This window comes from Nicrophorus vespilloides, unplaced genomic scaffold, assembly GCF_001412225.1.
Source record: "Nicrophorus vespilloides isolate i.1.1-1 unplaced genomic scaffold, Nicve_v1.0, whole genome shotgun sequence".
Taxonomy (NCBI): Eukaryota; Metazoa; Arthropoda; class Insecta; order Coleoptera; family Silphidae; genus Nicrophorus; species Nicrophorus vespilloides.
The window spans coordinates 80,736-105,909 of record NW_017096804.1 but is presented as its reverse complement, the minus strand read 5'-3'; the positions used below and the strand labels follow the sequence as shown (position 1 = coordinate 105,909).

Genomic DNA, 25,174 nt, shown 5'->3' with positions numbered 1-25,174 from the left:
AAGTATAGTTTAGATTTATTTATTTTGTACATTGTTGAAATTTGAATCTAATTGCTTTTTTAAGCTTATGGCTCAATTGACACTTATAACTTCATAATTTAATATCATTATTTTATTATTTTGAATATACACTATTGAATTATAAAAATACTTAATAATAGTAAACAGTTTTATTTGTATGAACTAAACCGTTTTTTTCAATTTTCAATTTAAAAAAATGTTTTATTATGTGTAAGTGTAGATACAGGTATTTGTTACAAAGTAAACCGTTGAATTTGTTAAATAATATTTAACTAAAATTTAAATTTTTATTTCTTTTTACTTCTGATTCTGCGATCTAACGTTAACCTTTTAATTCACTTGATTCAATTGCTATGTTGGTTGTCTATGACTGTGGTCTGTGTTGTATTGGGTTATTAAAAATGAAAATGTTAGTTTCATTAAAGTTCTATTATTACATAATAATATAATATATATATATTATTAATAACATTAAAAATAATTTATTGTATATTGTAAATGTAATAAATATAATAAAACCCTTTTCTATGTACATTTGATATATTTATGTAATAATTCTTATATTACTTATTGTACAATTTATTTTAAATATAGGGATAATAATTAAAAACTTATGTTGATTTGAAATATTTTGTAGCATCAGTAAAGATTTTTGGGAAATGGTCTATAGATGACAAAGATTTATTTCCGTTTTGAAGATAAAATTTATGTTTACTGCAATTTTCCTCTCACAATTCAGGTTCTATATCTTTGGTAATTTGGATTCCTATAAAATTTGATCATGAATTGTCATTTATATCAGTTTTTTGTTTTAGGCTACTTGGAATAAGTGAAAACTCAATTAAAGTTAAATAATAATAATATTTTCAATTGTTTGAGAATTATGTGATGTAAGATGGGTTGATGGGGATGATGAAATGAGAAAATTATGAAGTTGACATAGAAAAAATAAACTTTGTGTATTTTTTATTTTTAATACCGAAAAGATACATTATTGGCACTGTTGAAAAAAATATATTTTATGTCAGAATAATTACAATAAAAAAATAAAAATAAAACAAACAAAAAAAAAAATGGAATAATACTTATATAACAGAGTCTTAAAACGAATATAATTTATAATGTAATACGTCACGAACACAAAAAACGTTTCAAACGCTTTTCGTTCATATTTATTTGATACTTTTTTTTGTTATGTTTTCCTCATTCGATAATTACATGATTACTTCATCATTTATTTTTTGTTGCTGTTGTTGTTGTTGATGTTTCGGAGAGAGAGAGCGTTCGTACATTTTATCAAAGTAGATTAGATCACAACACATACAATGTCAATGAGTAGCACACATTCTTTAAGAACGCATGTGGGTAAGATCACTTTTTGTCGTCCAGTTTGCCCTTGTCTAGGGACGACGTCACCAGCATCGGTTGTCCTTGGGCATTTTGGTTAGGATACACTTTGTCTAAATGCTTGAGAGACTCACTGAGGAAGTTCTGGATGGCAGTCAAGGCAGCGACGATGGCCGGACTGCCGAACCCGTGGGATATCAGCGAGAAGTGCGTCAGGTGCCTCTGGATGGAGGGGTCCAGAAGAATCTGGGGCCTGGTATTGCACAGCGGCGACCTATCCTGGTTCAGCAGGTCCATCAGCTCCTTCGTCACTTGCTTGGTGGCCTGCAGAAGTTCCTTCCTCCTGATCGACTCGCCGTGCTGCCTGAGCAAATACTCCGCCACTTGTCGGGCTGGGAACTCTGTCTCGCAGACGTATCCGAAGTCCCTGGCCAGATGGACGGCCTCGCCTTCCACCAAAGAAGTGAGCAACGTCACGTTCGCAGCTTTCCTCCGGCCTGCCGGCAGATTGAGCCCGATCTTCTCCAGCTTCTCCCTAAGTATCCTGCCTCCATTCTTGCTCTTCGCCCGCCTGAGAACCCCGCCCAGCAGCGATGCGTTGAGGCACTCCGGAGGCGACAGCCGTCGTTGCACCTCTCCAACTGTTACTTTGTACTTTGAGGTTGAGGAAAGTAGCGACAGGCGACCGGGAACCGAGCAGAAAACATCGCTCGGTGATACCATGGATCCTCCCGAATGGTCCTTTCCTTTTATACCTATAACAGAAGAAAAAAGCGAAAACTCTTATTAGAAAATGAAACGAGAAGCAAAAGCAATTTTTGTTGCCGCCGCCGCGATCCGGACAATGGCGCAACAGCAGGTTTAATCTGAAATATTTAGAAAGTTTAGCGTGTTGTACGTTGCCGAGGCAATTTGAAAACTGTAATTGTTTATTGGAGCTCTAATACTCTATCATTAGCATTAAGTTATCCAGTTATTATCAAGCCAGATCTTGGATTCTTCCATTTGGCTGCTCGCAAAGAGCAGAGGGGAGCCCGGAACTCAATGCGCCGGAAAATCGTTCATTACATGAGCAAGGGGGTAGAACAGATGTAGTCGCACCGCCCATCAAAACATTGCAATTACAAGATATATATAAATACAAATATCTCTATTATAACACGTTACTTTCTAAAATCAGTTTTGCTTTAACACGATTACAGAAGTATACACAATAGCATAGACCTACTTAACACGGTTTCGTACTACAAGATTTTTTTTGTAAACCTAGTAGTAACTAAAAAATATTTAAAAAAGATAACTTACTTTTAAGTAGAGGTAGATCGGATATGAAGCCCGTGTTGTCGTCTATGCCCGCTTGGGCCTCGTCGACTGCCTGTCCCAATGCTTGGTGAAGAGACAGCGGGTCGTCGTGGGGTCTTTGAGGTATTCCGTAATCCGGTCTGCCTCCTGGTGCACCGCTGTACGGGAAACTCGCGCCATGACCAAGCTGACCCTGGAAAAGAAAGCGAACGATCAATTAATGAGAATTCCTTTGGCGGCGGAAGAAGGTGAGGTATGTGTCCCAAATATGTTCATATATGGGAGTCTTCCGAGATTCGGCCGCTGTCGTAACTTAACAACTGCATGCATATAAGATGATGATAAGGACGGAATCCTGACATATTTGCGATGTCTTTACATAGTTGCAGCAGGAAATACTTGGGGTGGAGAATGCCAGCTATTCGACCAGAGAGCCGCTCCATTTCAATATGTATTTCGCAAGAAATGCACGCACGCACGCGACGACGATAAGGGCGCAAATATTTCTCTACCCCACTCATTCTTCCTACATCTAACCAACTTACGAGCGAGCACCCTAAATTCACCCCACCGCCGTCCTCCCCCAAAAACCAACATACATACATCAAATTATAATCTCTGGCAATACGTTTTCCTTTCCTTACATCATCATTATATTAACCGAGTAATTGAGTCTCACAAAACAAACAAATATAATACCCTGTATATTCACTAGAACCTTACAAAAAACAAATTAATAATTATTTGATACAATAAATTGCAATATCTCATAATCAATATTTCATTCATTATTTTCAAATGAATATATTTTTATATTGAATCTTAAACTTTTAAAAACAATGCTTGAATCCACAATATGTTAATAACATTATTTTTTTTGCTGCAAGAATAAAAACCTTTTAATTAATTATTTACCATTTTATTGCAACATCACTGTATATTTATTTCGGTAAATTCGAGATTTTAGCGTACCAATAAATCTTTTTCGCACAGCAATCGTCGGTCGTAAAAGAACAATTTTAGATATTTTTTTTTATAATCGTAAGAAATTAATTAAAAGAAAACCAGTTACATAAAGTAACTCTTCAATATAATAAAAAAATAAATTTCCAAACTGTTTTAGATGTAATTTAACAAAAAAATATATTATTATCACAAAAAAAACTAACAGTATCTTTGAACATTCGTTTGATGCAGCAATGTAATTTCTAAAATTATTAATATACTTAAAAGTTTTACTGCTTAGAAGAGAAAATATTCTTACTTAAAAATTGCTCAACATAATCAAAGATAAGTTACTTAACGTTTTAAATAAAATGTATTAAAGTCCGCATCAGATATATTAAGTAATAATAAATTTGCTTAGTTTAAAATCAAATGCATCTATTCTGAATAATATAATAGCATAGATAAATTATTTGCGGTGGAAGATCAAGGATACTAAGCAATGTTTTATTAATGAAGCTGGTTTGTAAGTGATTGATGAGAGTGAAATAAATTACAGCAAATCTTATTTGAATAAAAAAAATATATAATAATAATTTGCTTATTAAAAAAAATATGAGATATTTTCAAACATGCAATATTTTTAATGCATAAATTATATACATAAAAAAATGTACTTGATATTTAACCAAAACTTTAAATTTGTTTAACAAAATGTTAATTCCTATTGATGATAATGCTTCATAGTAATTAGCAAAATTATACACTGGAAATCGTGAAATAACAAAAAAGAAGTTATTTACAAATTAATCTTAAAAACAATCTAAAGACTGAAAGTGATTGAAATTTGTACCATAAAATTATAAATCAGTGGTTTTGTTAAAATATAAACTAAATTTATAAACAATCTATGGTTGTCATGGAAACTATGTATTTGTACAAGTTTTAACATTTATTCACATTCAATAATAACGCCAACTTTTCGTTCTCTACTAAAATAATCCATGGTTGTTATAGAAACGTGATTGGATATTTCAAGTGATTGGATCTATCTTTAATACTTGATTGACATTTGTATATTATTTTTTTATAGTTAATAAAACAATCCATGGTTGTTATGTAAACTTCGATGACCTGAAGCTGCTTTGATGGTCAAATTGAATAAATAATATTCTCATTTTATAAACAATTTAATTTGATTCAATACAACTTGAATTTAACAGATGACGTTGAGATCATTTATTTGAGTAATTGTGGTTCTTTAAGTGATACAATAGGTAAAAGATTAAAGTGTCTTTGATAGATAACAATACAAGTTTTTGTAGTTTGGAAGACAAAGGCGCAATATATGAAACAAGAGAGTGTTGAGACAGTTGAACGTATAGAAATTGGTACTTACGACGTGCGTGTGGTTCGGGTCGCCTTCTCGCCGAAGACCCAGCTGGTTGTAGTGATGGAGGCCGGAGAGTCCTCCATATGGATCGGTGAGGTATTCGAGGTGCTGCTGGGGCGGTGGACTCGGTGGATGGTGGAACGGCGGTGGGAAGTACGGGGGCTGAAAGTCTGGCTGGGGTAACTGGTGTTGCATCGCTGACCCGTGGTGGACGGAGCCGCGATGGTGTCCCCCGGAACCACCGGCACCGTACCCAGGTGAACTTCCGCTCAACGCCAAGGACCCGTGTCCTCCGGCTGTCAGGCGTTCCTGCAACAAGACAACAAACAAACATGTTAAAAAATCTCAATCAACAACGTCAATTGACGATTCCGTTACACAATAAAACAAAATATGGTTGTCATAGAAACAACGTAATTCTTAGCAAAAATTTTATCATTGAGATACATTGTTTCTAAGAAATAATTTGACACCTGTCATTCAATAACAACGCTAGCTTAAGTTTTTATTCTTCAATAAAACCAATATAAGGCTGTTATGGGAACTACGCATTTTCTGTATTAAGAAACTATTGTTTATTTACAAATTCTATTATTCCGAATCATGACACTTGTCAAATGAGGACTCATTTGACATTCAATAACAACGCCATCTTAATTTGTCATTAATTTGTCTTGAAACCATGAAAAATTTCATAAATTTTTGTGTCCCTTATTAAAAATGATATAATCCTCTTGATATTGATTTAAGTAAACATGTAAATATTGAATGTTGAGAAGATTTCTAATTCATCGGTTATCATTGCAAACGGAATACATTTCGTAATCCTCTAAAATCTTAAATGGAAATTTAATTATTGTCTAAGGTAAATGTCCGGCTAGCCACTAAACACAATTCAAGAATACTTATCGTATCTACAAAAAAAAAATGCTAATTACAAAATCAAATATAAAATTATATAAGAAGTTTCGAGAGGACGACGGCATTGCGCAACGAGAATACATGAATACCAATCATTTTAAGTTATGATAAATCGACGTTTCCGGTCCATATCTATAATTTAAACTCGGACAGAAAAAAAAACCCGTACCGCATTTCGTAATGAATAAATTATATTTAAAAAAAATATATATATCCGAAGGCAAAAGAAGACAGTTTTCCACTTAACAATTTATGAGAATTAGAGAATAAATAAGTCCATGTAAAGATTTACATATACAGCAATCCCTCGATTCCGACAAAACACCGCACTATTTGAAACCGGACTAATGGGGGATTAGAAATGAATATAAAGAAAAATAGGATAATTTATTTCCCGTTAATATCAATCAAGGTGTTCCATCAGATTATGTGTGTAGTAATTAAAATAGTCGTAAGGTAAAAAAATGTATCAATATGCAATGGAGGCGTCGTCCTTAAGCTGTCAACAATTTCGCTTTTGATAAAACAGATGTTAAAAAATCGCACCAAAAATGGTGCGCGCGAATTCAATCTTGGCAAGGAAAGGAACGTTAACAAAAAGAGAAGAAAAATGAAGGGAATGAAAAAAAATAACTAACAACATGATATAAATCATATAAAATGTATCATGCGGAGCGGCATAAATATTCAATATTCAAAATCGCGTACACGGTATCGAATTACTCTCTCCTCTCTCTATCTCGTTCTTTCTTTCTTTACCTTACGGTGCGAAAACACAACTAGATTGTCGTCTCTTTCAAGAAATGAATAATGCATGCATGCGAACTGTGTAAATATCAATTATGATACATTTTCATAGCGATAGAAGACAACCAAAAAGACATCATCATCGTGCAGGTTTGACTTGAACAGAAATATTTTGATGGTTGTTTTTTTTTTGCTGTATTACCAACTTTAATCATATTCAATGGACATGAGAACTAATTTCTCAGATTTACATATTGTAGTTAATTAAATCACATTTAAAAAATATAATTTAAAATATCGAAAATCAAGTTTTTTTTTCATATAATAAGACGAAAATAAATTTTAAAGACTATTTTTGTTTAGAAAAAAAATTAGAAAAAAATGCACCTCTAATTTAATTACTAAAATAAAAAGTTGCGTCTACGGTAGTAAAATTATATTTTGTTGCCGTATTAGTTCAATTATAATAAAAGACATTTTTAAATTTACTAAGATTACCTCATGTTACGTTAAATAATTTGTAGAATAATTTAGGAAATTAGTTAGAATAGTCATAGAAAGTATGCATAAGCGGTATTACGCGTTACAAACTTTACGCTGGAAGTTTTTTTTCTTTAATGAATGTAAAAGTACTACATGATGGATGTTTTCTAAGAAATTTTATTTTAAATCATGATAGATAAAATATTTAAAAAATACAAATTATTGTAATCACAAAAATTCTATTTTTTTTAACATATTTGTAAATTTTTCTAAATCATTTAAGTTTTTCAAACAGAATACATTCTTGAAATTTCTGTATTAAATAGGATATTAAAGGATATTTCCTTCATTAAGTGGATATTATTAACTCATAGAGAAATTTTCATAAAAATTAACTTCATTAAAGTTTTTTATGAATATTCAATATATAAATAAGTATAAAAACAAATATTTATTTATTTTTTTAAATTTTTACTTTCAAGTCATTAAACAATAAGTAAACATTTCGAGTTAGAGCTTTAAATAACTTTGAATTGATATTTGGAATGAAAATCTTCTAATGTTAAATTCTAACTTATAAACAGGTGAATACAAAATTTTACGTTTCTTTAGCCCAAAATGTTGGCCAATTAAAATTAATAAAAAATAGAATTATTGTAGATTTTTGGTTTTTCTTTTCACTATATGCTATCAAGTGTATCCAGATGTATAAAATTACGTACTTCAATGATTTCCACTTAAAAGGTTACACAGCACATAGGTAAACTACACAAGTGTCGTACACTATACAGGATGTTGTAGTAATCATCAATTTTTTCGCACTGGTAAAGTGTAGAACGAAAATAAAAACTTTATCCGGCGGCAGGACCATTCGCGAACTGAAGTATATTCAACAGTGAACTGGAGTAGAACTAGATGAAGTCAATCAACAGTCACCACCTCAAGTCATAGAATGAGGCATATGATGAAGTATCTGACGGACCCGGCCGCAGGCTAAAAGCACGTGTTCCGAAAGGCCGCGATCCTTGCCGAAAGCCAAAGGATCCTCGACGGTACACACAAGCATAACCACCGCACGTATTCAAGAGGAGGAGGTGGAGGAATGAACCGAAAAGTGCGGCCCACAAGAGAATATTTAATTCCTATTGAAGAACAAAACGAGGAATGCACGTGGTCAACCTAAGTGATGCAATCCTTAAGACTTAACCAGATTACATCTACAGATTCACAGATAACGAAGTGTGTAAATTTGAGGCAAGAATTGTTTTTAATATTTAACGAAACAAGAGAAAGAGAAAAAACAAAAAGAAGAATCGTTGCGTGTGAGCGCCGTGTAATTTAGTGGCGCTGCTGGATCCGGGCGTGTGTGTGTGTGTAATATGTCATTTCCGGTATTTCGCTATTGGTCGGCCGTCTAAATGCCGGCTTCCGGTCGCGCGGGTGGCACACGCATCCGAAAACCCAATCAGGCCCCAAAAGAGAGGGTGCAAATGAAAATGAAAAAAAAAATGAAGGAAGGTGGTGGTGGTTGCTCCCTGCACGCCGCACGCAGGTGACTTAATTACATCCAAAAAGCAATTAGCCCACGCGGCCCGATTGATTTTCGCATTAATTAATCATTCGGATTAATCAATCAAGTCGAAAGCGAAATACGATGGAGACGGAAGAAACGAAAATTGAAATAATCAATTCTCACATAACGTCTAGTCTACATGTGATCTACACAGAACGAGAAGAAAGAAAAAAAAACAACTTCTTGTGTATATAAGACATATCTAATCGAGGGAAGAAAAAAATAATGTGAACGTAATATCTAAGCCCGATTCTAATTATGTTTCGTTGAATAATTTCGTTTCAAATTGCATTGCTTAATTGAAATATTAACATTCGGAATTTATTAACTTTTGATCTCCAGCATAGATCCAACAGCGGGTTTCAATCTCAACCATCCTTCATTCCGAATTTAATCATACGCTTCTTATTTAAACTCTCTCTCTCCAGCTTCAATATCGTCAAATAATTTCAATTTTCTGTTTTCCAAACCAGTTAATTTTCGAAAATTGATTTTACTTTAACATAATCAAAATAACTGGATTAAATTAATAGTAATTTAACTATTAAGTTCATGCTAGAATTATTCATTAAATTACTTTACCAATTCCAAAGAAACACATCAATTTAACTAAAATCAAATATTTATATAGATTAAACAATTTATTATTAAAACATATAATTTGTCAATTGTCAGAATTAAATATTACACTAAAGTGAACTATTAGCTACTAATTTAAAAAGTATACAGATATATTTTTGAATTTGAATTCTCATCAGGATATAAAATAGAAAAAACAAGTTAATAGGCATAAAATTTGGGAGCAGATAGCAAATAAAAAAGCGATAAATTTTAATTATATATAAAATATCTGAACGTTACGATTTCAAATGAATGCGTTTATAATGAATTGCGACCGTTTTATGGAAACAAAAGCCCTGAGCAACGTTTTAATTAATGTGTGTCAATTAAAGTTGGCTATAGGTCGACGCATAAATCATCGTAATTGAAATGGACTTTCTTTATTTCACGTTGGCAGCGAAACTCCTGACAACTAATCCCGTTGAACTGTCATCCATTTAAGAATGTATTACTACTACTACTACTACTGTTCAGAATTTATTACAATTTTTACATTCATTTTTTTTATTACTTTTGATTGATGTTAAATAGACATACAATGTTTTGTATTTCTTCACTTTTAACTGTCTTTACACATATAGAATTTATTATATTTAACGCTTATTGATTTATTGTTAATTAATTCTCTTTCAACTGTTTTAAACATTTAGAATTCTTGATTTTAGTTAAAATTGGAATAAAATTACTAAAAATATTCGTGGGAACGAATTTTCGTTGAAAGGCATTTATATTAAATGACTTTACAAGTCGATTATTGTTTTTCTTTGTACCAAAAACAAAATAACAAGTTGGTCACAATAATTGCGTTCTCGTTCTTCTTCGTTAGTTAGTGAATTTTTTTCTCTTCTCGTTTTTGGCGCTCTCCGTTTCTGGTTTATTTATTAAAGTGGCGAGAAGTGGTTGCCATGGGTCCAGAGCGGATATTATTTTAGTTAATTAAGCGACGCGACCTGTAATTTCGTTTCTTAACATGCATGCTCACGTGCAATACACGAATAAGTCGATTTCAAAGAATTGCAAGTCGCTTTTTTTTTTGTTAATAGATGTAAATAATATTTACGGTTACGTTTATTTTTTTTTTAGTGCCCCGTATATGAAATTGCAGAAATTTAATACAAAACATCGTGTTCGGTTGTACGCATTGTATAACTTTCCATTCGGTTTGCGCAACCTGTCGGTTGTTGTTGTTGTTGTTTTAAAAGTGAGCCTCGATAAAAGCCATTATGTCGGTTTACCCATGTAATGACCCTTCAAGCCGATAATGATAGGCATAAAGATCCAGATCTTCGGGGTCCGGGACAGAAAAAGCTCTTTAAGTTGAGACCCCAGACCGAACGGGAACGGTTATGAAAAACCGCACACGCGCGCGCGCGCACGGATTTGCGTAATCGCGGTTTTCATGAAAACCAAATGGGTTCTGGTTCGGACGCGCATACAACACTATTTAGCATTAGATCGGAGCGCTCAAATTATACAGGTGTACGCAATGCGGAGGAACAGAGATGGAGATGTGTACTGAAATCGCGTGTGAGCAAAAGAGATAAAGAGAGAGAGTGAGTGAGAAAGGCACAGGCTGTATTCCGAAGGAGATCTCTACGTCCACTTGACGCAGTAATAACAGGTGTCGGTCAAGGTAGCCCACGTGAGAGAGACTGTAACACGTGTGGGCCAAGATTACCATTTCTTGCAACTCGAATAAATATACTCAAAGAGACTCTTCATTTCGCGCATTGTACAATCAAAGTGGACTTCATTGCACTAGAAAGACTGAAAAAGAGACGGAAAAGAAAATTGCTTGAGAAATGTTTAATAGATTATTACGGGCAGAACGACCTATGGCCTTTAAAGCAGTTTAATTTAATTTATTTTTTTGTTATGATATTGAGTTTATATTTTGATGATTAAAATTAATTATCTTTGGATAAAATATTCAATTTGCATTTTTAGACCACAAATTTATGAGAAAACTTTAAGAAAAAATAGATTATTATTAATTGTTGCTTATATTTATGCATTTTGCGGTAGAGATATCGACGCTAGGTGAGACAACGAACCCGGTTCACACTTGGGTCTTCATCAACGCCACCTTCGCCTTTGGCTTCTACATCAACATTTTTAATACCTCTAACAAAAATAATATTCAAATTTATCGTTTTCATTTTGATAAGCCACTTTTTAAAAAAATAAAATGTTGTTTCATAAATTTGTGAATTCTTCAAATAATTTCGATTTACGATTTCATAAGCAATTTACACTGTTATTTATGTAATTAGTAAACTAAGTGTTAATTTTTTGTATTTGCGAACATAAAATTGCCAATTTTTTATTTTACGTAAGTTTTTATATAGATAGATTCGTGTGTGTTATTGTAAACAAATGTTGCAATAAATTTTTGTTTTTCTTAATATTTTATTACATTAACATAAGCGTGACTTAATAAAATATAACGTTAATTTTATTTGATATTTATTATCGATATGTTAAAATTGAATTCGATTTAATTGAGAAGAATGTACACATCATTTTATAACACATGCATTCCGCGTTCTTCGACACATCAATAAATAATGAAATATCGCGTTAGAATTGGGCGACTTTTAATTTACGATCGAGAGAGAAAAAACGTTACAAATTTTATTACGACCATAAAACGGCGCTAGTGTGGATTAGAATGGACGTTTCCGGATAACACATTAAAAGTAAATAAAATAAACGCGATCCCAAAAACGAAAATACCATTAATTTATGATATTTTTGTTCGGCATTGCAGTGGAGATATCGAGGATGGGTCAAGAAACGAACCCGGCCCACAATGGGGGCCTCTTTCCTTCTCCACTTCATCATCATCATCTTAGACATGCACGCGTTGCGCAACGACTGCTATTATTGTTATTATTCCGTTCGTCATCCCTGTACGATTTATTAATTGCTTGCGATAATTTTAATAATAATAATGTTAATAACGCCACGTGTCGCTGTTCCTCTTACTTTTACAGTCTTCGGCTCAATCAGTGCATAACGTTCGGCAATTAAAAGTCCTAATATCCGATCGAAATGCGCAGCACATGTAATTATTGATAATAATAAATGTGGTGCACTTAAGTGGCCTGATTGAAAGATTGGGTTACAACGAGTAATCTTGTTCACATTGCAACACACCGCTAACATATAAAAAAAAACTATATTTTTTTTTCATCTTCTCTTTGCTTTTTTTTTGTTTTCGTGCTTGATATTCAATGCATTTTCATAATTACATTTATCAAATCGGCAATGAAGTTCGTGAATCTTGCATAAGCGTAAACAATCATTTTAAGACCATTAAGGCTACGTCGAGGTAATCTTTTAATAATGATACATTACGAATGATGTCACTGTTATTGACTGCTTGCCTGCCATTAGTTTCATCATCATAATTCACTTGTTACCTATTGAAAATTTTATATAATTTTTTTTTTGTATTAGCTATAATTAAAACGTTAATATTCATTACTACATTATTGCTATGTTACATATTAAAACGTTTCAGATAAAGCAATTGTTTCAACATCATAATTCACTTGATACTAATTAATAAAATATATATATATTTCATAATAATTCGATTAAAAATTAACGTTATAATTATAACGTTTATATTAATTATTAATTTATTGCTATGTTACGCATCTAAATATTACGTATTGAAATGTTTCGGTCGAAGCAATTGTAATCTATCATCGGAGGCGTCTTCTAAAGAAATACATAGAGATCTTAGAGCAGTTTGTTGATTAATTAATTAATGTGAGTTCATTTGCATTTACAATGGTCTTCCATGAATCACGGGCGTCGGAATAAATGTAATAAATTGAAATACGGACCGCCTGGGGGAAGAACCATCAGATACCATTCGTACCTATATACGAAGTTCAAAGTTTTCTTTCAGAATCATAAATCGAAATAATTCATTTCAATACGTATCAAAAGAACTATTATACTTTTCGTAGTAAATTTATTTAGAAAACAAGTGGAGCAAAACGCAATGTTGGAAACCGGACTAATCGAAGAGAAAGAGACTTGAATTGAAAGATAAATCGAAATTGTTCATTTTAATACGTATAAAAAGAATAAACTTATTTTTTCGTAGTATTAAACGCATTTATTAAAGAGAAGAAGAAAATATTTAGAAATCAAGTGAATCAATACTTCGCATAGTACGATAATCGGTTTCGCCAATATCCCGCACTGTTTGAAACCGGATCGAGAAAAAAATGTTCATTTATTTTGACAAGAAAAATTTAGTTTCATTTTAAATTTTTCTGTGTTATTATAAAAAAAATCAATTGTAACATAAGTTGTGTCTTGTGGTCCAAGAAGTAAATATGAAAACCGAACTGAAAAGAAATTTGCTGTAATTTTTTCATGTTACTTAGAATTAGTTACATTGCTTGATAATGAATTATACGTGTTAGATTATTAATCGGTGTGAATAATTGTTGAACACGTGGTTAATGAGTGGAAGATGATGAGAACAATGGGAAATGGATTGTAATATTGCATTGCATATTTGGGAAGTAATTAATTGGCAATTAGTGAAGCGCATATACCGGGCCGCTGTATAATTGAAGGCGAGGATTTCTTGTGGACGGGGCCTTTTTGGGGGCTTTAATGATGCGATTCGATATTCCGGTCGCGTTTTCAATGAGGGAGCAACAATAAAGAAAGGAAAAGAAGAAAGAAATAGCACGAGCAGCGACGAACCGTTGTTGCTCGATTTTCGGCCGATGTGGCATTAATTTATGACAATTACGCGTAATGATAATGTCCAGTCGGTTGCCAATAAACAATTTTCGAAAGAAGCTACTGAATCGAACCATTAAATATATATATTTACTATCATACTAATACGAAGAAGAGCGAACGAAGAAGAAAGAAAGAAAGAAAGAAAAAAATGAAGGGGACCGGGTTCAAGAGGGAAAGAGAGAGAGAGAGATGGAATGACTTGAGGCAGGTTGCCTCCAGCGAAGGAATGCCGTCAGGCTAGTGCACGCCCTGGGAGAGTTCTTGTCCCCTTCTTGGTCATGTGTGTACAACTGGAGACTTGCAGCGCGTACATTTGAATTCGATGGTACCAGAAGACCGTCCATCCATCCTCCTCCTCTTCATTCTCCTCCTTCACCACCAACGTATTACAGATTTAACAGTACATCTCCAAGTTATTGCCTTTTTATCTATGGACAAGTAGGTGTGCGTTCGAGCACATGCCGGACGTGCAGATAAAATTATTATTTTGTAACATTGTTCATGCAACCTCTTTACATGCCTATTTCACTCCTTTTTTTTTGTTTCCCTTGTTGTTCATCTTCCGAGATATTCTATGCACGCAATCCGCGTACACCGGAGCTCCTTCATTGACCAGTCCCACTCATTGATTATCCTTAACCTCAGCTGCTTAATCTCGAATTAATCCAACCTCATCATGTAACGATAGGCTTTATTGACTTTTTTAGAAAGAATACAGGTAATCACCGCTTATCCGCATACAGCACGCTCTCAAATTACATCATTTGAGACACATATTTTACAAAATGCAAATTAATATTATCAAATTCCTAAATTTAAACATTATAAACATGAGTAAATAGATTTAAAAAGTTACGTAAATTTGCAGAAATAATAATTATTAATGAATATAGAGGTGAGTAGAAATAAATCATTCCTTAATTGTTTTATTTAATAACAAAGAGAGATAGTAAACAAATTGCAAAAGTAGTCTTCATGACCCCAAAAAGTTATTTGGAAAAAAAAAGTTGATTAATTCGTTGTGGATTTGTTCAATGGTGCTTTGGTATTTCGCAAACATCGAGAGGCTAGAAGGAAATGATTAATCACCTTTTGAAATAACTTTAAACAATCATCGTTATTTCCATGTAGTAGATTTTTTCGTCTGTTTTTCTATATTATTATTTTTTGGTTGCATCTTTGTGAATGTTAAGAATCTTGGGTTAAGTGTACTCGAGTTTTTGATGGAATTGTCGGAGATATTTTCGGTAATTAGAAAATAATGCTTATTGATGGCGTTTTAACAAGGCAATTAGCTGGGTCACTTTCTTCGGAATTGCTTGATTTATAGAGCCACGAAATGTTCTTTTGCTGGGAATTGATCGTGTGGTCCGGGGCGCGATTGCAACAATAGAGGTGTTGATTGGTTTTTTGGCTAAAAAGCTATAGGTAATCGATTTCTTTTGAACCGGACTGCGGCCTCATCAACAATAAACCAATTTAGAAAACACACCCAAGGAGTGTGCATGTCCCGCAAGCCGTGCTCCACCTCGGATCACCGCGATCTCTACGAAGAGGTAAGTCATTAAAGCGGTATTCGTTGTGGCCGTGTATGTGAGAGTGCTCGAGGTGTTGAGCCTCCGGCCACGAAGTCTTCAGCCGGTAGCGAGTCTCGTGCTCCGAGACTGCAATGCACACTGCACCACCACCACCACCATCATCATCTCCGCCGCTACGGCCGTTGTACGTGTGGTAACTACGTCTTCTATGACCGGAGGCTGTGCGTGTAACTTTTGCCCCGCTTCCGGGACACTTCACCTGATGCCACAACAAAATTACCAAGCTACCAACTCGCATACATCATCTTATCACGCCTCCTACGACGGCTCTACTCCTTCATCAACAATCAAACACTTCACAACCTTTAGAAATCGTAACTGTTCTCTATTTCATTTCATTAATATACTGCAAGAAAATTAACGCAAAGATAAACCACACATTTGACAAATTACAAGATTCTCCAACAAATATAAGCAAATATAAATAAAAAAAAGCAAAAACATATATTTGAAATTTATAAAATAAATTACCAATTAATCTTAAGATCTGCAAATAATATCTATTAACAAAATAAAAATTATATCTGAGATCTAAATGTAAAATTATCATTTCATCCAGAAACTATAAATAAATTGGGATTAGATATTGCAAATTTAAAAAAAAAAATATTAAAAAAAAGAAATTTTGAAGATTATACCAAAATTTCTACAATTATTCGATTAGTTTAACTCGAAAAGCAATCAATTTATAATGAAATATAAGGTTACATAAGTTATTGTAAGAATTACCATAAGAAAGTATTTAATTATTGAGATTAATATTCAATGTGATATTGAAACAGGTTATTTGTAATCTCAATAGAAAGTCGCTCAACTGATAATTATTATAAAACCAGTAGTTTACAAATTCCTTCTATCACTAAAGATAACCTAAAGATCAGAAACATCTGTTCGGATTTCGAAGAAAACATACTTATTAGTTAGTCGGTTCAACAAAATATTATCATTAAAGATTTCTAAACACAAACGCCAACAGCGTTCCCAAAAAATTTGATTAATTATAATGTAGCAAATAGAAAAACTGTAATAAAATCTTAAAAAGAAATAGCAAAAATGAAATGTATTGCAAACATTACTAATAAATATAAATTTAACTAATTGTGAAGATTTTGTTAAGAGAATTAGAGTAAACAACAATAATTTTGTAGTTCAATATGTTGAAAGAGCAAATACAAGACCAAACCGAACTAATGGTGGACTTTAAAATCTCATCAAAATAAATATCACAATAATTTTTAGTTTTCTTAACTAAAATTAAGATTGTTTCGACATTTTCAATGAATACGACTATAGCAAACTTTGTTAATACATCGACCTTAAAAGCTGAGTTCAAAGTATGAAAGTGTCTGAGGTTTCATAGCTTTAATCTAAATCTAAACGCACCTTGAATAATACGATCGTGTATCTGTAATGCGTATTTTACAGATGATGACCACATTACGTTTTAAATGAAACGAAATAGCGCATGAAATTCATGAGGGTTTAGTCATCAAATGCTTTATATTTCTACTCTTTATATATATATTTTATTATTGAATTCGAAATGCCATCCACACATGTCCGACCGTTAATATCATTTTAACGGCCCAATAAAAAAAATCAACAAACAACAAGCGAATATGTTACTAAATCGAATGTATAATCTGTAATTGGATTTGGTTTAGCGCGTATAATAATGATGACTTCACAACCAGATAACTAGATTACTCTTAAGTACATTCGATTATAATCGTATTGCATCACATATTGTGCAAAACTATCGTATTTACGTCAGTAAGATGAAAGAAATAAAGAAAAGTAAAAAAAATGCATTCGATTATTATAAGCAAAGTCCTAATTGCGCTTACAGTTGCGGCCACCATTATATATATATAAATTATTTTTGCAAATGGACGTGTTGCATCCGTATGTATGACACAGCGTTGAACGTCTTAATATAAACAGTTGGATCGTAAAGTTTTGCGCGAAAGCCGTACAATAAATTCTTGCTCGTTTCTGCAGCATTTTCATAAACAACATTATTAATAATACAGCGCCGCAGCAGCGTTGTTATTGGATATTACCGAGCATCGAGAGGAGTCCAACCAACATCCTTTACCTGCTTGCGTATCTCTCTTAATGCCTTAACGGTATCAACTTAGAAATCATCGTAATGTATTTATTTATATTTACATTTATTTATATATATTTACGCGTATAATTTTTGTTTTTGTTTTTACGATCTCTTTTTATTGCCGCGTTCGTAATTTAAAATGCAAGTTTTACTGCGCTCTCGGACACTTCAAGGGAGGCACCTAAATGAAGAAAGGAAAAAAAGTAGCGTTGGATAACGAAGGCGAAACTTAACATTCAACAACGAACGTAATTGGATTACCTAAACTGTCCAAATAATCGCATCAACTTAGCTTAGTTACGATCGAAAACAGGAAGCATTGTTTATATTCTCAGAATAACTATGGAAACAGTATAAAATATATATGACCGGAGCGATTAAACGGGAATGTTAAATGCGCTCTCATCATCTAAATCGCTTTAAATTGCAACAGTTTAATTATTTAGTATTAATCAGCTTGAGCGCATTTGATAGTTTCCGAGAATTAGATTAAGACCTAAAACATTTTCATCATTCCAACAAGAATAATTAAGTTTATTTTAAGCATCCGTGCGAAAATTTATTTTTTTTAACTTCAAAATCTCGAATTAATTTAAATAAGCAATATTCAAATTTGTTAGCTATTAATTACGCCTGACTACGCTCATGCACACCATTATATTATAGTTATTTATTTATTTTTCTGCTTCCTCTCTCTGTATCTAATTCTAATTGTAAATTATTCAGGGAGTGTCCCGTTCCTCAATATCGGTATTATTGCATATATTTTATATATATTTTTTTCTTCTTTCCTGGTTTCCATTTCGTGAATATTTTATGGAAATGCCAGACAGATAAGCGCGAAGATGAAGAAACAATTTCTTTTTTGTGTCTGCTTTGTGTAGAACAGAGAGAATCGTGGTTACACAATTTGCGAATCAATGAATTCGATTAATAAACGCATGAAAAATTTACGTTTTAATTATCTATCGAAATCTTTTAGTTTCATGTTTATTTTCTAATATGCATGTTTCCATGTGTTTATATTATAATATTTTCTGTTGTAGTTTAACAAAATTATTTCTCAATCAATAAGTTTGATCAAATTGATGAAAAGGTTTTAGTTTTCTATTGAAATCCTCCCGTTTCTTCTGTTTATTTTCTAATATTATCTAATTTGTGTTATCATTGAGAAAATCGTTGTTACACAAAGTTATTTATTGATTTAATACATGAAAAGTTAGGAGGTTCACGTTTTAATCGTCTATCAAAATTTTTCGGTTTCTGGTTTTTCTTTTCTAATATTGTCCAAATTCTAAGATCATTGAAAAAATCGTAGTTACACAACGTTATTTGTGAATCAATTAGTTTGGTTCAAGAGATAAAAAGTTGGGAAGTTTACGTTTTAATTTTCTGTTGATTCTTTTCAGTTTCTTATGTATATTTTCTAGGATAATTGAGAGAATCGTAGTTATACAACGTTATTTGTTAATCAATGAGTTTGATTCAATAGATGAAAAGTTAGGAAGTTTACGTTTTAATTGTCTATCGAAATCATTCAGTTTCATGTGCTTGTTATCTAAAATCGTAGAATTTGTAAGGTTCTTAGAAATAATTGTAGTTATATAAAGTTATTTGTGAATGGATGAGTTTGATTGAATAGTTAGGTTTAAGTTTTAATTTTCCATCGAAATCATGCAGTTTCTTGTGCTTAATTTATTGGATTATTGAAGGAATTGCAGTTTTATTCAAATAGTTGAAAAGTTAGGAGGTTTAATTTGTAGAATCATTGAGAAAATCGTAAACCAATTTGATTTGATTTTAAATGTTTAATAGATGGAGGTTCAGATTTTAATTGTTCATCAAAAATCCTTCAGTTTTCATGGTTGCATCAAATTATCTAATTTTAAACAATACCTATAGAAAAGGTAACTATTTTCTATACCTGCAGATTCTTGGAATTTAAAAATTTGCTTTTCTAGCAAAAATTGAGGGTAAAATACTTCACCATGAATCGTATCCGTTTTGCAACAGTTTAAAAGAAAATAAATATGTATTTGTTTTTAAATTACTATTTATAAATGCATAACAAAAACTAATTGGTTTTAAACCTACAACAACGCAATTCTCTTGATTACCTTGAATTATTTCGAAGATTTGTCGATGAAATAACAATCCACATCCATAAATAGATGATTGAACAGAACCATTAATTTTATTTCAATAACACTTAAATCGATTACGAAGTGAAACAAAGATGAAGAGTTTAGTGTGGAGACGAAACGCAAACAAACGGATGAACCATATGGTCATGATTCAAACACATTTAGCGGACGGAATTAACATCGATCCGTGAATTATCTATCGTCTATTTATTTATATATTTATTTATTCGATGTTTCATCTTCGCTTCGCGTCTTCCTTTTCTTCGCTGCCGAGAGACGTGTTTACATTCAGTTACCTCGCATTATTGGAGTGATTCCCTGACCAAACAAACCGTCCATTCGGTGCCAATTAACACTTCCTCACGGATCGCCGCATTTCTTCGGAACAGCTGTGTAAATCCATACGTTTTCGGCATTTAGCGTTTCCTTTCGAGCTTCGTTAACTCTAAATTCGGACCGTTTAATCGTCCGTTGCCACCGAAATCCTTCTCAGTTTATATCTGTGTATTTGTTAAGCAAATAAAGTTAAATCAAACAAGTAATTCAATAATCGCATGATGTGTCTTTTGTGTATTATATTTCACCTCTTTTAATTAGTAATTATTAAAAAAAAAACTTACAATTTCTGAAGCAGGTGTTAATTAATCTATTAATTTATATTTCAATTCATGTTTTGTGTACTTTTTCCAGCTCTAAATTTGGAGATTAAACGTTGAAAAATCGCGAGATAAGCAAATAAAGCAGTTAATTCGATAATATATTTAAATTGCTCACTTAATTAGTTATTAAGGTAAGTCAACTACCTAAAATTTCATGTTTAATGTTAATATTTTTATTTAATCGAAGCAGACGTTAATTAAAAATTTTTAAATTATAATTCAATTTATTAAGTAATTAATTGATGTAGTAAAACAAATACATTATGTAGGTCAAAACTAAATAAATTTAGAACATAAAAAATACTGTTGTAATAATTAATTATATTATAGAATAAATTCGTATCATAACGATGCTGTCAATATAATCATAATTAACGTTGTAACCTGTATATTTGCATTAAATACAAATATGATATTTACTATATAATTAAAAAAATATTGTATCTCTTCGAGGAACGACTAATTAACTAAGAAAACTTGTTTGCAGAGAAATAACTCAAGTGAACATCTACATGAAATTCATTTGTTTTTTGTACAAGAACGTTAATTCGTTATGACTATGTATTTTTAATTATAAAGATGTATAATTGAAATAATATAATTTAATATTTTTCTATTTAGATACGTAAAGAATTAACCTTCAATTAAACTTGCTTTTAAGGAATTGCTATTTTTTGAATGTCATTTGCAGATTCTTTTTTCGCTTGATTGTTTTTTACACAAATTGATAAAATAAAGCCGAAATTGCATTAAGAAAACTACAAGAATAGATTAAAAAATGATAATGAAGGTAAATTTTTAATGGTCACGATCTGCGCAGATAAACTAACTTTAAATACTTTGGTTTCTTGACAGATCAGATTTACCTGGAAAGATCACGTTTATGTGAAAAGATAACAACTTGATTTTTTTTTCATATTTTTGTCTATAATCAAATTTAAATTGTTGTTCATACTGAATAAATACCATAATCAAAAAAAAAAGTTCAGTATTTAAGAATTTTGAACCTTCAAAAGAGATTATAGATTCCATTCAATACTATCAATACTACTATTCAATACTAAATTGTACATTTTTAATGGAAGAAGATTTTTACTTCAATAGATTTTTCATTAAGAAACAGAGAGTAAATGTTATTAGTAGTACCTTTAAAAATATTGCTTAATAAATAATTGATAAAGACGACAGTTTTTAAATTGAAAAATGTTGATACAATTAAATTTATAAATTGGAATAAAATTATTATAAATGTATGATGTTGAATATTGAGAATTGACTGTGTTTCAGGACGAAACAAGTTTGTTTGAATCGAGTGGAATGCGAGGATGACATGATATTTTGGGAGACTTAAGTGTTATTGACCAGATTCGGAGCAGTTTTTTTTTCACGTCGGCAAAGGCGGTTTAAAAGGCAACAACAAATGCCACAGGTGAATGCACAGCTAGAGGAGAGCCGTGGCTGCGATGTGCGAGCGAGAGACAGGAATGTACCCTGCGGGAGGGTTTCCTAGTTTACCCGGGGCAGCGTTCTACCTGTTGGCTCGGGTTCGCCGCGTGACCCACCGTCGCACTCGCTCCGCTCCGCACCGCACACACGTTCAAACGAACGGCAGCATTAGCAGCCGTCGCTGCCGCCACCACCGCAATGCAATGTGAACGATTCGCAATAGTTTGCTGCATTCAAACAATACGTACGTCGTCGTCGTTGTCGTCTGCACCGCCTCCGTTTTCCTGCTGCTGCTGCTGCTGTTGCTGATCATCTTCCATGAGGACGAAACCGACGTCGTTGTTGTTATTCGATTTTCCGTTGACGTCGGGCGTCGCGTTACTCTGATGTCTCTCGACGTCGTTCATCTCGTTGATGATCGCAGCGTCGCTATGAAGGATGCGACGTCGTTTCGCGCGCGGCGACAGCAAATCCACCGTCAACTGATCGCTGGATATCGAATCCGGCGAATCCGGATTAGCGTCCATCCTTATCTCTCTCTCTATGTCTCCAATCAATTACGCAAGATTACTCAATTCGTATATGTATCACACGTGAAGAAACAAAATAAAAACACTGCAGACGAAATCATGTAAGGCACACATGCATATCTTTCGATGGCAAAGGACTTGACTAGGTAGAAGGCTCGGGGCGACTGACGTCGCGTTTGGCCGCGAGCACTACTGTCCAATCATCATCGCGAGGGGGGACGAAGGGGGGCAGACGAGAAGGGGGACACACGAAGGTGGGTCCCCTCCCCCACTCGCGACTCGCCGCAACTATCCTCATCTCACTCCTCTACCTGTTCTGTTCAGCCGCTCCGACGACTCGTTATATAATCCCTCTCATCTCCTCTCTTTCTCTACTCATGCTGCATGTGTTTTAATACGGGTTTGATTGGAAATTGTTTTCTGATCCTGTACACACACACACACACACACATACATTGAAACACATACATACGTTTTCTTCCACTGTACGTACGATATAGCCGTGTAGCGGTTTTTAAGCCCTGCACTCATTTATAATAACCATCAGATCTTTAAATGATCGTTCATATATCATTTCGCAAGTGTGCATATACCTCTGAGGACATGCACGCATCCACGATTAAATGTGTTCTCTTGTTTCCTCATTTACCTCTCTGCACTTATGCACCCATAGACAAAGGAATAATTATTTCATACTGTCACGTTACATCATTCAATCTTAAATGTGAATACACTCAATTCTTACTCCTCCTCACCAATTCAATATTCAATCAAGATTACAACCAATTACGTAAATTATAAACGATCCCATTCGATTTCTAACATTAATTCTTAACCCTTATTGTAAATGTATTTTATATAACAGTATTTCAATTCGCAACTTCAAACGTAAGTCGAATTTCTTATAATGTTCATAACAATAAACTTATATGTTTCATTCTTCGTTTTAAAAGTGGTCCATTCTAGGCAACAGACATAAGATTTATTCTACATAAATTCGTTTTATGAGTTGTTATTACGGTTCTTAAATCAAATAAAGTGCCAAAGTTGCGGCCACTTAAAAATTAGGTTTCTCCCATTCCACATAATAGAACGCAGCACAATACGCTTTTCAACCATTCAGTGTGTTTGGAGGGTTATTCCAAGGTTTCATTTTTTCACGGTCTTGTAATTTTCTAATACCCGAGTTTCGCCCACTTATAAATTTCCCAAAGTCACTTTTACAACTGTTAACTAACAATTATTCTAAACCTTTTTCGCGCAAAAATATATTTTCAACATCCTTAATTTCTAAAAATGTATAAATAGGAAAGTAAAACTAATATGGGTATTTATTAAGTGGTTTTTCTGCTAACTGACTATTGACCAGAAATTCCTTCAACTTTGTTATAGCATTTAAACACAATTTCGTAGATTCTAATTATTTGTGGTTGTTTTCGGCTAAAAAATATAAATATACATAATTATTCGAATTTAATTTAACTTAATGAATATACTTCAGTTTATAGTTTCCCAACCTCTCGATTGATACATAAACTTTATCCGATTAAAAATCTGTTAGAGACGATGACTTTCTTAACTTTTACGATCGTATTTTTCGTTTTATCAGCGATTTAAAATTATTTTATGGTACATATTTCTTTCATACTTGAGCTCTCTATTAAGAAGCGAATTGACCAAACGTTATTCGAACTTAAAAATAACATAAACTATTGTTAAACTGAACCGGATTCTGTGATTAATAATAACTCGAGTCAGAAAACCGCTTATTGACTATTTTTTTTTCTAATAAAGCATTTCGATGGCACTCGAGTGTAGGCACAATTGTAAAACAAACACTGCGGTAAATGTGTCAAAAGCACACTCGTTAGATGAAGAAGAGAAACAACAACAATAATATGCAGAGAGAAAAAAAAAACCGTAAGGACTTCTTCTCCTTATATTTTTTTTTTGTACCGGCGACCTCATCGCAACTCCTACGCTTCCAACTAACATGCATAACAGTAGGATTCCAGATAAAATCCAACAGGTCAAGTAATTTATGTACCGTGTAATACCTTTTTCTGTAATTAAAAGCCATTTCCCGGTGAGCTCAATCCACGGCCAACATAGAAAATTCAAAACATGAACGTAAATTTTATGTTTTAGAAATGTATCTTTTTTATATTTTTTTTTAAAATTGCGAAAACAATAACGATTTTCGAAAGTTGGAAATTTCTTTTTTAAAGTTTAATTTAATGAAAGAATTAACTAAATATTAGAAAATGTGATAAATTTGTTTTAAATAAATGTAAATACAATACTGATTCTCAGAAAATTGCTTTGGAAGTATAGAAAATACCTCGCATAGATCGGCTTCAATCAGTCCTTATAGTAGTATGTTTTGAAATGAACTAAATTTTAATTTAACAAAATATTAAATTCTAAAAATTAGTCAATAAATTTGTTTATACAGAAATTATCGGTTTTTTTTTACTTTATACAGTGAAATCTCATTCTGTGCTTTTATGAGGTTTTAAAGTCCTCGATTAGTCCGGTTTCAAATATTGCCA

At 32.7% G+C, this 25,174-nt stretch overlaps 1 protein-coding gene across 3 annotated transcripts in view; it reads right to left on the bottom strand.

Moving 5' to 3' along the window:
• Positions 1–1,139: 1,139 nt before the first annotated feature.
• LOC108558224 (transcription factor AP-2-epsilon) overlaps positions 1,140–25,174 on the bottom strand; it is a 61,388-nt gene continuing 37,353 nt past the window's right edge. Inside the window, exons 1-4 of one of the 3 annotated variants that reach the window (XM_017915060.1) lie at positions 22,341–22,791; positions 5,015–5,317; positions 2,674–2,863; positions 1,140–2,123 (exon numbers count right to left, since the gene is read on the bottom strand). In XM_017915060.1, the coding sequence (XP_017770549.1) occupies positions 1,393–2,123; positions 2,674–2,863; positions 5,015–5,317; positions 22,341–22,619 (1,503 nt within the window). In that variant the 5' untranslated portion in view covers positions 22,620–22,791 and the 3' untranslated portion in view covers positions 1,140–1,392. Of the gene's footprint in view, positions 2,124–2,673; positions 2,864–5,014; positions 5,318–22,340; positions 22,792–25,174 lie in introns of those variants that run through there. The other 2 variants (XM_017915062.1, XM_017915061.1) reach the window with 2 other exon arrangements.